The sequence below is a fragment of the Emys orbicularis genome, chromosome 3 (genome assembly GCF_028017835.1).
Source record: "Emys orbicularis isolate rEmyOrb1 chromosome 3, rEmyOrb1.hap1, whole genome shotgun sequence".
Lineage (NCBI taxonomy): Eukaryota > Metazoa > Chordata > Testudines > Emydidae > Emys > Emys orbicularis.
Window position 1 is genome coordinate 159,682,201 of NC_088685.1, and position 16,984 is coordinate 159,699,184.

The window sequence follows — 16,984 nt, forward strand, 5'->3', positions numbered from 1 at the left end:
GCAACAAAAATGATAAAAGTTTTAGAAAACGTGACCTGTGAGGAAAGGTTAAAAAAACTGGGTATGTTTTGTCCTGAGAAAAGAAGACTGAGGGACGACCAGATAACTGTCTTCAAATATGTTAAGGACTGTTATAAAGAAAATGATCCTATTGGGATCCAGGAAGTCGGCGGGTGGAAGCCCACTGCTAAAGGACCTCCCCCCAGTCTAAGGGGGGGATCCATAGGACCTGGAAGCCAAGTGATTCCGGGGCACAACTAATGAAATAACAGGGACAGGAGTGTGGTCAAAGGGTCAAACGAAGGGAACCTGACGGGGACACCGAGCAGAGAACCCCGGGGAAAAAAAAAACTAACTGGACAAATATACCATTGTCTATAGATTTAAGATGAAGTCCAATTTTTCCATCCTGATCTTTACACACAATTATTTCACGGATGCCTTGTTTAATCTCTGCTCTGCGAATTCCAACATCATTTCCAGTTACTGGAGCCACCATATAATTCACAGTGGAGGGTCTTGTTACCAGCTGCCCCTGAGATTGTGTACCTGCAACCATTGGCAAGTTTTTATGTACCTCTTCTTCATTAAGACTCAGACCCATGTACTCAGAAAGTTCTGGGTATAGTCTGGGATAGAGGCTTCCATCTTGAGGGATGGGAGCAGAAGCTTCAGACAAAATTGCTGGATTGGCAGGGTTTGAAGAAAAGGCAGTCTGAGCCTGAATTACCTTGTCCACTTTCAGATCTTCCAGAGAAGGATAGAAAGGCATTTTTGTGCAATTTTCACGGCCGAAGTGGAGGCGGTGGCAGTGCCGGCAGCTGCTGTTCCCAGGCCGCTATCAGCGGCGGCTCCAGCTCTTGGCGACACGGCTCTGCTAAGGGAGTGGCGTTGTTGTTGTTCTCCATGTTCACTGTTTGTTGTTCTCCATGTTCACTGAAGATAGAATAAGAAGTAATCGACTTAACTTTCAGCAAGGGAGATTTAAGTTAGATATAAGGAAAAACTTTCTAACTGTAAGGATAGTTAAGTAATGGAATAGACTACCAAGGGAGGTTGTGGAATCCCTATCATTGGATGTTTTTAAGAACAGGTTAGACAGACACCTGTCAGTGATGTCTAGGACTACAGGGTCCTGCTTCGGCACAGTGGAATGGAGTAGGTGACTTCTCAAGGTCCCTTCCAGCCCTATATTTCTATGATACTATTCTATTATATAAATACTGTGTAAATCTAACTGAAGACAGTAAAATTACTATGGATTTACAGCAGTGAAAATGAGATCATAATCCTGCCCAAAGTATTTATAGTGTTTTTTTCTCATCTTCACGTAACTAAAAAATATCCAAAAAGATTTTCCATTGTCTTCTCCTTAAGCAACAAAGAATGCTGTAATAACTCTTCAAATCTGTGGGAACTCTAAGTCATTGTTCTAATATTTAACCTGTTCATTTTTTTAGGTGTTTCTGCAATTGAAAAGATATGTAAGATCACCTGACTTTAGCCCATCAAAAGTGGGACTAGTGTCTATTGCCTGTTGCTCCATGTGTCACTGGATTTTAGCTTTAGATCACTACCATGAAGTACAAAAGGTATCTTATTTAATAAAATTATCATTATTTCCGAAAACTCTTTTAATATTCCCAGTAAAATACAAGTCCCTATAAGAATATATTTGGTAGATGATCTTCTGTTCTTAGAAAATGATCTTTCATATACAAATGCATTCAACAATAACTGAAATTAGCTATTTAAGTTAGTAGGAACCTTCATATGAAACAGTTATTCTACTGGAATACTGATTCAGCCTCTTAGCCAAATAGTTACCCATAATAAAGCTCATGGGCCAAATTCTGTTCTTAGTAATATCTGTGCAGTCCATCTAAAGGAAGTAATCTCAAAATAGAAATGGTAAAAATTAATTTGCAAAACCCATGCTACTTATATTCCAAGAATTCAACTAGATGCCTTAGAGAATGTGGAATAAAAACAGAAATATTAAAATCTGTGCTGACTCAATCTCACTTCCATGTTATGCAAGCTCGTAGAAACTGGGCATGATTAAAAAGCCAAATAAATTGAGTACCAATGTATTCTTTACTCTCTCTCATCATATATAAATCTTGCTACGTCTATGACCATCCTTAGTGTCCTTCCCAGGATCTTTTCATTCTTGTCTTGTTAGGAGTTTCAATAGAGAGATCTATGATTTAATAGCCCAGAAAACCAATCTTCTGTCTTTTTGAGGTTCTTTCTCTGAATCAAGATTGAGATATATTTGGCGGAGCCATATTGTTCCTGTACTGTGGATAAAGAGAGGTCTAGCCCTTCCTTCCTTCCCTAGGTCCTACCTTCCTATCAGACACTTTTCACCAGTAAATTCACTTTTAAATACAAAAACATATTTTAAAAATCTTTTTATAGAAATTCAATTTTAAGCAAGTTCTAGGTAAAGTAGAAATAGGAATTTAACACTGGCTAAAGAAGAGGGGCAAGATTCAGGTCCCAAGTACTTTTAGATCAGACAATGGACTTGTTTTCAGACCAACTATAGACCCATGCACTTCCCCATGCAGATTGCTCATAGGCTGCTTCTGTAAAAGAAGAAATCTACCAGAGATCTCAGACATACGTTGCAACTTCAGAGGTGATTTTTATTGTTATTTACATCTAAAGAAATAAACCAAGTCAGAGAGTGCACCTTCTAAAATATAGGGTCCTGACCCCAGGTCCCACCCTGGAATATTACTCTCCATAGCTCCAGCTGCAGAGGACCTGTGAGGTGTGAACTCTGCAAGATTTGGGGAGTGGGACACAAAAATTACACCTTATGATTCCACTCAGGCCATTTTTGGGCGTGTGTTGTGTGCCATCTGAGCCTTGAATTTAGCTGTAAGAGTGTTTTGCACAATATAGTTATGTTCTTAAATAAAATTCACCTGGCATAAACAGTTGATTCAGTAGACTAGGGTAGTTTAATTAGTTACAGCATGTTTAGTTTGACTAAACTCAATATATATGATAACATAACCGATAATATTTAGGTCTGTCAAGTGATTAAAAATTTAATCACGATTAATCGCACAATTAATCGCGCTGTTAATAGAAATGCAAAAATATTTATATAAATGGTAGTTTTCCACATTTTCAAATATATTGATTTCAATTATAACAGAATACAAAGTGTACAGAGCTCACTTATTATTTTTTATTATAAATATTTGCACTGTAAAAATAAAAGCAATAGTATTTTTCAATTCACTTAATTCAAGTATTGTAGTGCAAGCTCTTTATCATGAAAGTTGAACTTACAAATGTAGAGTTATGTACAAAAATCATTCCATTAAAAAATAAAACAATATAAAACTTTAGAACCTACAAGTCCACTCAGTCCTAGTTCTTGTTCAGCCAATCACTCAGACAAACAAGTTTGTTTATATTTGCAGGAGATAATGCTGCCTGCTTCTTGTTTACAATATCACCTGAAAGTGAGAACAGGCGTTTGCATGGCACTGCATAGCCAGCGTTGCAAGGTATTTACGTCCCAAATGCGCTAAACATTCATATGTCCCTTTGTGCTTCGACCACCATTCCAGAGGACATACCATGCTGATGATGGGTTCTGCTCGATAACGATCCAAAGCAGTGCAGACCAACGCATGTTCATTTTCATCATCTGAGTCAGATGTCACCAGAAGAAGGTTCATTTTCTTTTTTTTTGGTGGTTCAGGTTCTGTAGTTTCCGCATCGGAGTGTTGCTCTTTTAAGACTTCTGAAAGCATGCTCCACACCTCGTCCCTCTCAGATTTTGGAAGGCACTTCAGATTCTTAAATCATGGGTCTACTGCTGTAGCTATCTTTAGAAATCTGACATTGGTACTTTCTTTGCGTTTTGTCAAATCTGCAGTGAAAGTGTTCTTAAAACGAACAACATGCTGGGTCATCATCTGAGACTGCTGTAATATGAAATATATGGCAGAATGCAGGTAAAACAGAGAGCAGGAGACATACAGTTCTCCCCCCAGGAGTTCAGTCACAAATTTAATTAACGCGTTATTTTTTTGACGAGCATCATCAGCATGGAAGCATGTCCTCTGGAATGGTGACCAAAGCATGAAGGGACATATGAATGTTTAGCATATCTGGCACAAAAATACCTTGCAATGCCAGCTACAAACGTGCCATCCAAATGTCTGTTCTCTCTTTCAGGTGACATTGTAAATAAGAAGTGGTAAGCATTATCTCCTGTAAATGTAAACAAACTTGTTTGTCTGAGTGATTGGCTGCACAAGAAGTAGGGCTGAGTGGACTTGTAGACTCTAAAGTTTTACATTGTTTTATTTTTGAGTGCAGTTATGTAACAACAACAAAATCTACATTTGTTAGTTGCACTTTCACGATAAAGAGATTGCACTACAGTACTTGTATGAGGTAAATTGAAAAATACTATTGGTTTTATCATTTTTACAGTGCAAATATTTGTAATAAAAATAATACAAAGTGAGCACTGTACACTTGTTGTAATTTAAATCAATATATTTGAAAATGTAGAAAAACATCCAAAATATTTAATACATTTCAATTGGTATTCTATTGTTCAACAGTGCGATTACTCACGATTAATTTTTTTGAGTTAATCATGTGAGTTAACTGCGATTAATCGACAGACCTAATAATATTTCCATTTTAGAAATATATACATGGCGTGAAAAGAGAATGTACAATATATTTATTGGGATTAAATATTTCAACAGTTATCTCATAAGGACAGCACAATAATTGTGTGTGTATATTCAGTGTCTGTGTAATACATACATATTCAAATACATACACAGAAAATGTAATACAAGCAGTTGGGTCCTGTCTTATCCCAACTGTGTGAGGATCCCCAACCCTATTCTGAAGGCAGTTCCATTTCCATTGCACTACATGGAAGACTGTCCATCTAGAGATCTGCATGGTTGGAGGAAACAGGCAGTTGAGCAGGCCCAGCTCTAGGGAATGATGTGCATTGTCCATATTCCAGGCCTCTGTTAATTTGGCAGGAGAAGTAATATAGCCTCTAAATAAGGTCTCAGGGCATCTGCAACCAGGGAAATCCCTGACATTGCAGCTCCATTGGGTCCATGTTCCCAAGAAGTTGAGGTGAGACACAAAGCCTGCCTACTGTCTAGTCCACACCTACAGTAAGTTTCAGAGATTCAAACCCTGCCTCCCAATGAAACCATGTGGGAAGATCTTCATCAGGAAAAGTTTGTGGAATCTTCCTCTCAAGGCCCCTATTTCTGGGGATGTTGAGTATGTGTACATGGAGAATGATAATTTTTAATTCCTTTTTCATTCTTTAATAATGTAAGAAACCACCTTTTATTTAACCCTCTCATAAATTGATGTTCAGAAAAGGGAATCTCACCAGGTATTCTGTTTGGTATGTAGCTAGTGGCTAGAGGCAGGAAAACAGATGGAGCAGGAGCTGAAGTGGAGCATCCAGACCCAAATGGAGAATAGAGCCAGGATGTAGGGAGTTTTAGGTGGAATGGTCATGGAGGGTTAGATGAGAGGTGAAGCCAGTCTGTGTGGGAAGGAAGTTATTTGATAGGCACAGCCTGGGGGCCAGGAAAAGGGTCAGATGGGGAAGTAAGAGAAGTGTATGGGGAGATTAGATTAGGGTAATTGGAAGAAAAAGGAGTGGAGTGGGAGAAGCAGTTACTAGGGAATTAAAGTTGGACAAGGCTCTAGGGTTCACATAAAATCAAGGAGCAAGGGTAGAAACTAAGCAGAAGTGTTAGGAGTAGAAGAACAGGACAGGTAGAAGCACCTGAGGAGACAGCCACTGACAGGAACACTTAGAGCTCTTTGCTTTCAGATCCTCACTGTGGTGAAGGGGATATTGGAATTAAAACATATTAATTAAGATGAATAAATTATATTAAAACTAATACATATGTATTGCAACTGCATTATCTTCTGACACTGCTCACAATTCAGAATTTGGCTTTGCATTTGAAATCCTCTTCCCTACGTGTATGAAGTGCTTTGTCTTTATTTTCTGCCAGAGAATTACACCTTAGATCTTCAAAAGGAGATAAGTTAACTTTGGTCTGGGAGAATCAATGAATAAAAGATTTCATGTTACAGTCACATGACCATGGATTATTGTGCAAGAAGACATCTTTAATAGCTGAAATAGAAAAATGGTAAATGCAGCTCAGTAGATGACATTTGTCAAGTAAAATTTGTTTTCGCGTTTAGTAAGAATTGAATATATGTTTGAGAAGTATCTATCAAACTTCTAGAACCCCCAGACTCCTCTCCTACTCTTACTTCATTTCCTAAGTGTCCCTCTGATCTCATTGGTATGTGGTTCCTTAATCTCCTGGATCATTTGAAGTTTCCTCACACACCAAAGAGGTCACTCTCAAGTTTGGCTTCACTAAAAACTGCTCTCTTTGATCTCTCCACCATTAAGTTCCCATTCTTTGACCTCATCTAATTTAACATCACTCACCCTCTTGCTCTCTAGTCTTGCCATATAGACCTTCTCCAAACTTCAATCCATCAGTATCCCTGATTTCTCATAAATGGTCTGTCAAGGCTGTATCCCCACTTTGAACTTTAGGGTACAAGTGTGGGGGCCTGCATGAGGACTTCTAAGCTTAACTACCAGCTTAGTTCTGGTCCGCTGCCACCATTCCCTTCCCTGGGAAGCTTTGAGAAACTTTTCACCAATTCCCTGGTGAATACAGATCCAAACTCCTTGGATCTTAAAACAAGGAGAAATTGACCCTTCCCCCCTCCTTCCTTTCACCAACTCCTGGTGAATACAGATCCAAACCCCCTTGGATCTTAAAACAAGGAAAAATCAATCAGGTTCTTAAAAAGAAGGCTTTTAATTAAAGAAAAAGGTAAAAATCATCTCTATAAAATCAGTATGGAAAATAACTTTACAGGGTAATCAAACTTAAAGAGCTCAGAGGACCCCCCTCTGTCTTAGGTTCAAAGTACAGCAAACAAAGATAAACACTCTAGTAAAAGGTACATTTACAAGTTGAGAAAACAAAGTAAAACTAAGACGCCTTGCCTGGCTTTTTACTTACAAGTTTGAAATATGAGAGACTTGTTTAGAAAGATGGGGAGAACCTGGATTGATGTCTGGTCCCTCTCAGTCCCAAGAGCGAACAACCCCTTAAAACAAAGAGCACACCAAAGCCTTTCCCCCCCCCCCAAGATTTGAAAGTATCTTGTCCCCTTATTGGTCCTTTGGGTCAGGTGTCAGCCAGGTTACCCGAGCTTCTTAACCCTTTACAGGTAAAAGGATTTTGGAGTCTCTGGCCAGGAGGGATTTTATAGTACTGTACACAGGAGAGCTGTTACCCTTCCCTTTATAGTTATGACATGGTCAGTCCTGTCTCCTCCCTTTCCAATTTTCAACTCTTTTCAGCTGTAAACTCATCAAGCTCACCATACACAACTGCTGCTTTAAGTTCCCTTTCTCTAATTCCTCTTCACTCTATTGGAACTACTCTTCTTAAGGTTTCTAGTGACCTGTTCCTGCCCAAATCTTGGAAACAATACTACATCCTCCACCTTGACATCCATAGGCGTGCGCAGCCCATTTCATTAGGGTGTGCACCCAGGGAGCCCGACCCTGCCCGCGCCCCACCCCCATCCTGCCCCCATCCACTCCTTCCTACTTCCCGCCCCCTGACTGCCCCCCTCAGAACCCCCAACCCCCCCCTGCTCCTTGTCCCCTGACTACCACCTCCTGGGACCCCTGCCCTTAAATGCCCCCCAGAACCCCTCCCCCTATCTAAGCCTCCCTGCTCCTTGTCTCCTGACTGCCCCCCTAGGACCCTACCCCCACCTGTCCCCTGACTGCCCCAACCCTTATCCACATCCCTGCCCCTAGACAGACCCCCAGGACTGCCACGCCTATCCAACCGCTCCCCACCCCCTGACAGGCCCCCCCCAGAACTCCTGACCCATACAACCCCCTCTGCTCCCTGCCTCCCCTAACCCCTCTCCAACCCCTGCCTCCTGACAGCCCCCCCAGAACTCCTGACTCCTCCAACCCCCCCAGCTCCTTGTCCCCTGACCACTGCCTCCAAAGACCCCCCCCCAATTGCCCCCCCCCAGGACCTTCCTTGCTCCCTGTCCCCTGACTGCCCCCACCCCTAATCCAACCCCCCTAGCCCTGGACTCCTTACCATGAGATGTGGGTCCTAGCCTCCCCGCGGAGCCAAACACTGCCCCGCAGAAGCATGCAGCCCCAGCTCCACAGGTGGGATGGGAGAGGGACTCAGGCCAGCTCCACACAGAGTGGGGTCAGGGCTTCAGCCCTGCAACTTTTGCCACTAGGGTGGCTGGGGCTCCCGAGACGGGGACTTCAACCCCACATCTTCTGCCAGGGTCCAGGGCTTCTCCTCCCTGCCCCAGTGTGGCTCCTCTGCCCCCCCTCCCCCACTCCAGTGCAGCTCCTGCCAGGGTCCGGGCTTCTCCCCCGCCCCAGTGCAGCTCCTGCCGGGGTCCAGGCTTCTCCTCTTCTCCCCTCTCCCCCCAGGCAGCTCCTGCCGGGGTCCGGGCTTCTTCCCTTCCCCCCCCCCCCAGTGCAGCTCCTGCCAGGGTCCAGGCTTCTCCTCCACCCCCACTCCCTCCCCCCACATGGCTCCAGCCCTGTCTGGGGCTTCTCTTCCCCCACCCCCGCATGGCTCCTGCCGGTATCTGGAGCTTCTCCCACTGCACCCAGCCCTAGCCTAGCTGGGCTCCCTTGGGTCACCTGTTGCCTTCTGGGGGTGGAGTGGAGCCTGGCTGGCAGGGAGCAGCCATACACGTGGACGCCATGGCCACCAGCCCAAGAGGTGCGGGGCAGCCCTAGGCAAGCAGGGGCTGGCTGTGCTGCTGCTGATAGCCCCGCACTCCCGCCCACACCTAACCCTAAGGCTTTTTTTTTTTTTTGGTGTGAGACTCACTCAGCCCCTGCCGGAGCAGGGAGGCAGGAAGCAGTTGATTTGAGCCTGCCCGGCAAACAGCTGAGGAGGGGAGGGGGGAGGAGCAGCCTTCCCAGCCGGAGATCAGGGCATTAGGGTGTGCCGGGGCACACACGGCACAGCCTGTGCGCACGCCTATGTTGACATCTCTCCTAATCTTGACACTATAGTCACTCCCCTCCTGCTAGACATTCTTCCCTCCCTTGATTTTTCTGATATTGTCGTCTCTCAGTTCTCCATATGCCACTCATACTATTCCTTCAGCATCTCTTTCAATGGGTCAACCTCATACCCTTTTATACTCCTTATGCACATCCCACAGGGGTCTTTCCTCAGTCCTCTCCTCTTCTTCCTCTGGATTCTCTTGGCTGATTTTGTCCTCTTACATCTTAATCTACCATCTGTTTGCTGATGACTCTGAAATCTGCCTGTACATTCTTCACTGCCTCCCTCCATCCAGACCCATGTCTCTGCAAGTCTGACATCTCCTCCTGGATCTCTTACCATTAGCTCAACCTTAACATGGCCAAAACTGAAATCCTTATTTTACCAGAAGGTCAGTTCCTCTTTCTGGCCTCTTGATATGTTACCCCCACATCTATTCATCCATCCATTGTACTCCCCCTTCTAATCCACATCAGGCTCGATTCTTGTCTTATCTTTAAGGCCCTATCCTAATTATCTCTCCAATGACCTATTTCTACCATGATGCCTTAGTTGCCAACTCTTATGATTTTATACTGAGTCCCCCAATATCTTGGTGTTTTTCTTGAGGTGCCAACTCCAGGAGTCATCTAATTACCTGAGAATCTCAATTTTAATTTTTAAAGAGTAAGCCTCTAGCCCTCATGGTTGCAGAGAAAAGTTTGAAAATATAAACCCTAAAGACTCATAACAGAGAGAAAATAAAGAACTCCAAATCTATTATTTTAAAAATTTCAGGATTTTTAATACAATCAACTGATTTTTGTTGTCCTGACGCATGTTTTGAGTATTTGGAGTTTGCATTCTACATATGTAAATATTTTCATTTATACTGAAAAAATAAGTCATGGAACTTACATTTGTGTTTATGTGATTTTATTTTACGCATGTCTTAAAATAGTATGAGAAATATGTGAAAATTTTAGAGAGAAAGTTATTCTTACCTTGATGAACTATCTGAATTAGAAACCAAACAGATACTTTGGTTAATCAGTAACTTCTAATAATATGTGTTTATTACAACACAATTGGCATTTTACAGACTGAATGAAAACCCCAGAAAGGCAGACAAAACAATCAAATGCAGCTAGTAATAATACAAATCAAAAGGAGGCATATACTCATGAAAGAGTGTATGGAGTGATAGCACAGAGTTGCAATGAATTTAATATAATTTATGCACAGAATGAAAGATTTAGGCAGTCACTTGTTTGATTTGGACATCCTTTTGATTCACTTTTAATACTGACTTTTCAGTCCTGTTAGAAAGTACAGTTGCCACATTTTTTATGACTTGAGCTAAATATGTCATTATATAACTATACTATAAGAGCTGAAGTTTATTTTTCTTGGAGAGCTTTTTCAGTAATATGCACCTAGGTTAATAAACATGGCCTTATGATGTCAAGGTAGGTATTTGCTTATGTCTACAAGCTAAACAAAGAGGGTACAGTGAAGAAATGGGAAAATGTAGTTTATACTTGCCTAGGTCTGCATTAGGAAATAAGCTGACCAGCAGATTTTTCTTTCATATCAATACAAATATTAGCAACCAATACCATTACCAACTAACTGATAACCATTAGTATTTCAGTTAGCCTAACTTTGGATGCCCAGTTTTAAAAATATTTACCAGGGGGACCGCAGGAGAAAGGTGTGTGTTGGGAAAAGTCATTTTTCAGCTTTTTGAATAAATTCAAAATATGTAGGTGGTATTTAACACAGTGTATACATTTTCTTCATTCAAAGTGAAGTGTAGTCTGTGATACATATTTTTATCTAGTTGATGAAGCCAAAACAAATCCGGGTTACAGAAGCTCAGGAAGTACTAAGACTTGCCCATCAAAAACTGGATGAAAAACAAAGAAGTTTGGCCTTGGTGAGACATTTCTCATTATTATATGTTATTGCTTAGTTATTGAAGCATGTAAATATTCATATTTTTCTTAGACCCTACTAAAACTTGTACAAGTTATTTTTATTTTAAAAGCTTCAGAAGGGGGACACACTTCTTTACTGGAGAGTTGGGGCCCAATCCTACAATCCTAAGACTGTGGAACTCCTGTCTGATGTCTCATTTTCTTCAATGGGAGCTTTACCTGCACTAGGACTGCAAGATCAGGCCTTTAATCAAACTTCAGCAAAGCCTAGAAAATAGTGATTTCTTCAGAGAAATAGCTTCCAATGCCTCCTGGTTTGCTTCATTCCTCTCAACCAGCTACAGCTCAAATTTGGGACACTGGACTTTACAGTGGGAGTGGGAGGAGGACTTATTAATGCAGAAAGTGTTAAACAACAGAAAAGTAATTGGTAGTAATAAATAACCCCAAAAGAACAATTTCAGTACCAAGGGAAAATGTTGCTCCAAAATGTAGGAAAGGCCCACTTGAAAATGAACAATAGAAATTTGTGTTGTGCCTATACTTCAGAGAGGGTAAAGACTAGAGGTGACTTAGCCTCTAAATTGCTGTGATCATTTGCCATTTGTGGATTGCCATATTATTGTCAGACAGCGCATAATGAGAAGACTGAGTTTTAGAGCAATGCAATGTGAAACAACTGTCAATCACTACAGTGTAAGCTCTTACTTTCTTAAATAAGCTCAAGCCTGTTACATTGGTAGCACACATAGTAATAGAAGCAATGAAGTAGGTCTATTAAGTCTAATAAATGGCAGGCAGGCACCCCTTAGTCAAAATAAAAAATAAAAACCTTGATCTATTATCTGCCAATTGATTATTAGATTGAAGAACATGAACAGAATTTAGAGGCAAGCTATCAAGAGAGCATAGCCCAGAAAGAAATACTAGCAACTCGAAAGCAACTGGCAACTCAGCGTCTACACAGAGCATCTATATTAAGCACAGCTCTGGCGGATGAGATGGTATTGCCTTTCATTTTTTGTACTGTCCACTTTTTGGCCTCAGAACATTCAAGCATAAGAGCGTCATAGGAGTTTTACTTCATTTACATTTTTCAGGGGTGGGAAGCTGCCTCCCCTTTTCAGATAGTGCTTCCCCTCTCCCACATTATCATATGGCTTACCATGGTGTTGTGGTTTTTTGTGCTGGCCTGTCCAGTTTAATAACTAGATCCCGGCCCTGGGCAGAAGAAGAGAACTGTCTTTCTGAGGATTATTCTTTCCCGATAAAACCAATCTTCCGACCTTTCAACAGCTGCACCTTAGTTTCCTCCCTCCAGCAGATACAACAGTATTTCCAATCCCTTGTACTGCAGGGCAGAAATGACTTGTTCTGAAGGGCAGGAGGAAGCCTTCCCTATTATGATTAATAGGTTTTGAGGTGCTGCAGTAATGATTCCTTTCCTTGGTCCAGAGTTGCAACCGTCACTTTAATTACACTCCCGATTCCTATTCCACATAATTGTAAACAGTAAACTTTGATACTACATTATTAAAAATGCATATTTACATACATTTAAAAACAGGTACATTTTATTGTAAATGATAATATTTCATTTGGTTGTGTTAGGAGCGATGGAAAGAATCAGTTAATAACCTGGACAAAAGGCTGCAAGGTATTATGGGTGATGCCCTTGTTTCAGCAGCATGCATCATCTACAGCGGAGTGTTATCAGCAGAATATCGTCAGCAGCTAATAAATGAATGTCTGAGATTGTGTAATGAGAATATCATTCCCGTGTCTCCAAATTATTCCCTAATAACAGCTATGACAGAAAAAAATGAGGTAATAATATGAGCAGATGGTGAGCGGCATAGCTGATTTTTTTACATCGAAGGCTTTATCAGGACTTCCCCCTTTCAGAACACTTGATTCCAAACTTGATTTACTAAGAGTAAAATTCAGAGGTCCAAGTATTTTACTGAGATTATTTACAATATAGAGTGTTGTGTTTTGTTGCATCACCTTGTTTATGTCTTTATATGTAGTTAATTGTAAACATTGTATCCATGAAATAACAAGGATTGTCAAAAATGTAAAAATATTGAAAATTGAAACTTTTCTAGGTCAGTAAATGGCAAAATGAAGGTTTGCCTCTCGACCAGTACTCCATTGAGAATGCTATCCTTGTTAAGAAAGGACAACGATGGCCTTTACTAATTGATCCACAGAAACAGGCTTACAAATGGATTTGTCAAATGGAGAGAGACAGGCTACGACAAATTCATGCTTCTGATTCCAATTACTTAAGAACTTTAGAAAATGCCATGCGAATTGGAGACTCCATTCTGCTACAGGTAGTTTAGTTTAATTTGGGGGGGGGGGTTCTGAGTAAATAACAAGGAAAAAAAATCCATCAGAAAACTATAAATGTAAGAAGAATAGAGTGCGTTTGAATGTTAATTTCCCTTGTCAAAGGTATAAGAGTAGGAGAGCGATGGAAGTGATGGAACTACTTTGTAGTTTTATTTATTTAAATTTAATAATAAACATCTGTCTAAAACTCTAGGAACCTGATTCTCCTCACTGACACTGATGTAAATTAGTAGTAACTCCAGTGATGTCAGTGGAATTGCACTGCGTTAAAACTGGTGTGGAGAACTGGCCATAAGCACTGACAGTTTTTCGATAAAACCACATACATACAAGAAAGTCTCAGACAGCTACATGGATTCCTATGGGATCAGAAGGCCAGAGCCATCTGCGCTGAGGACCTATGCTTCTGCACTAGCTCTGTGTCCTTGCCACCCCCACACTTGCATTGCTAGGCAGCATGATTCTAATGGAGTCTCACTGACAGGGCATCTCTAGTACCCACTGTCCCTGGGTCCCTCTTTAAGGAGAGTTCCCGGCTGGGCACAGGGGATATGAATATCCTTCCAGAAATTAAATTTAATGATAAAACGCAAGGTGTATATCTGATTTTGAACTCACAAAGCTAAATAATTATTTGAGCTTATTAATTAACCATAATGATTGCAATGTAGACAATATATTTATGGGTTTTAGGATCTTGCTGAAACTTTGGATTCAAATTTAAAGCCAATCTTAAGAAAGGAAATCTACAGTAGAGGAGGTAAAGACTTCATCAGGATTGGAGATGCTGAAATTGAATACAACCACAACTTTAGGTAACTGTCCTCATCAATGACAATTTTTCTAACTACTATTGTATTAGGTTGTACTATATATTAAACTACACTCTCAAAATGCATTTTAAGAACATTATTAAAGTAGCAAAGTAAAGTGCTCAAAAGTTAGAAAATGCCAGAATTAAGGTTGCCTGTGCAATCTTAATTCAACTTCCTTGTGCGTGTCCATGATGATACTGTATTGATTTATATGATCACATATTATTTTTTCCTCAGAACCCCTGCTTCATTCAGTAAGAGCATGGATAGTGCTCACTTAATGAGTAGCTATTCAATATTTTTTTTTCTCTTTGTTGTTGATTGTGTGCCACATACCTTATTTACTGCACACTATTCAAACTCTGCTCTGAAGACAGAATTATTGGTTTCTCCATGGTCTTTTCTATGGTGCTTATCATTGTGGTATGTGATTGCTTCACAAACATTAAATAATTCATTTTAACAACACCTCTGTGAAAGTGAGTGGTATTATCCCCATTTTACAGATGGGGTATTGAGGCACAGAGACATTAAGGTCAAAAGTAACCACTAATTTTGGGTCCCCAATCTGAGATACCTAGGCCCTGATTTTTCAGAGTGTTAAACTTAAGACCAGCTTTCTGTTGAAAGCTTGACTTTAAGTGCTCTAAATCCACATGGTTACTAGGATTGCCATGAAATTTGGTGTTCCTCATGGGGCACAGAGTTCTGTTAGTGATCCAAAATTGGGGCCATTTGACCAAGTTGTTCCCAAGATACAGCCCCCGGAAAACACATTCTGACACTTTTTGTTCACAGGTAGAGATCAAACCAGGGCTCAGATCATCACACTAGTGTTATGCTCAAAGATTATCTCAACAGAGTGCATGGCACCCACCAGCTTTTTGGGGAAAATATTATTTGAAGTAGGGTTTGCTTCTCCAGTTAGGCATGCGCCAAGCAGTTCTAAGGCTCATGCACCTATTTACACTCCTAATGGATCACACTGGACATGTGAAGAGAGAGGCTAACTACAATATTTGGAAAATTATCTCTGTGTTACAGGACCTGTGTGGCTCTGAGATATGTTATTGAATCTGAGCATTGCCCCAGGCACTGAGGGTATATCTTCACTGCAATTAAATACCTGTGGTGGGCCGGGCCAGCTGACACAGGCTCGTGGGTTGCAGAGCTTGGGCTAAGGGGCTGCTTAATTACAGTGTAGATGTTTGGCCTTGGGCTGGAGCTCAGGCTCTGGGACCCTGTGAGGTGTGGTCCACCTCTACACCGCAGTTAAACAGCCCCTTAGCCTGAGCTCTGCAAGCCCAAGTCAGCTGGCACGGACCAGCCATAGGTTTTTAATTGCAGTATAGACATATCCTGAGAGTAATCTGCCTCTGACAAAAGGATTTATTTTTATTTACTTTGGGGAAAATGTAAAGTGAATACAGTAGAATATTCAGAGGTGCTAAAACTATTTTTGGAAAAGAAAATAAACTACACAAGCACATGCTTGTTGGGAGGGGAGGGCGAATAGAGGTGAAGGTGTGGGTGATAATGGGGGAGGGGGTTGTGGGATCTGGTGATGGGGATTGGGCAAGGATACCAATTAGGGGGGGCAGGGGAGGGCGGTAGCTCCCCCTTCCCCCAGTTTCATACAGGAGGTGTGCAAGTTCCCTGGCGGAGCTCTTAACAACAGAACAGCATTAGTGTGAAATGTAAGTTCTACAGAGGAGAGGTGCCCCTGGGGCAGGGAGTCAGTATTTTGTTTGCAAACAGAGGCAGGGTGATTAAGATAAGAAAGGGCTGGTGATTAAATTAAGGATGTGGAAGTTTAGCCTGTAAAAGAGGAATCCCTCTGTGGACAGGAGAGAGGGAGGAGGAGGGGTTGTTTTAGAGAGAACACAGGGGACTCAGAAAAAATACACCAAAGCACTGAGCCTAGGTTGCATTCAGAAAAGGGGGAGGTTTTGGGGGCATAGGTGAAAAGAAGGGGTCAAACCCAGGGAAGGGCTAGCAGTGTATAGAGAAGTTCCCACTCTACCTGTGGTACTTATGTGGCCCCATCACCATAGTATTTGAGCTTGCACCTCACAATGTCTAACCTATTTCTCCTCTCCTCCCCACCCCTTGGTGAGGTAGAGCAATCTTATCCCCATTGTACAGATGTGGCACCGAGGCACACACAGACAAAAGACCAGATTTTCAAAGGTATTTAAGCACCTAGTGAGTTTTTTCAAATGCACTTAGAAGGTTAGGTGCTTTGTAAACCCCATTAGATGCCTAGCTGCATCTTTGGGTGCCTAAAAACCTTTGAAAGTCTGTCCTTAAAGCACTGATCTGGGGTCAGAGAAGAAGTCCATTGGGGGGAAGTAGAACCCAGGTCTTTCAGGGCTAGCTCTCTATCCAGCAGACCAGCCTCTCTCTCTGCTGCATGCTGCAATATAGAGGACTTTGATAGATGGGAGCAAAACCAAAGCAGCCAGTTCTCTGAGACTCTAGCAAACAGTCCCAGGATGGATGCCATGGTTGACAGCAGAAGGCAAATAAAAAGAACCCCAAATCTGTTATTTTTACATAGTCTTATGGTTTTAAAACCAATCACATGATTTTTGGTGAGCCTGATTCATGATTTTTGAACATTTGGGATTGGCAATACTGTGAAAGTGACTTGAAATGTCAGTTTCACTTCTATCTAAGGTTATTTTCTAGTGTATTATTTGTAGTGAGGTAACACCTCTAGAGCCCCAGGCAGGTGCAG

General features: G+C 41.5%; 1 protein-coding gene across 1 annotated transcript in view; it reads left to right on the forward strand.

Moving 5' to 3' along the window:
* The window catches only part of DNAH14 (dynein axonemal heavy chain 14), a 451,367-nt gene that overhangs the window by 360,266 nt on the left and 74,117 nt on the right, over positions 1 to 16,984 (forward strand). The window contains 6 exon segments of the mRNA XM_065401478.1: positions 1,461 to 1,592; positions 10,975 to 11,070; positions 11,935 to 12,075; positions 12,683 to 12,898; positions 13,180 to 13,410; positions 14,123 to 14,244. Of these exon segments, the coding sequence (XP_065257550.1) occupies positions 1,461 to 1,592; positions 10,975 to 11,070; positions 11,935 to 12,075; positions 12,683 to 12,898; positions 13,180 to 13,410; positions 14,123 to 14,244 (938 nt within the window).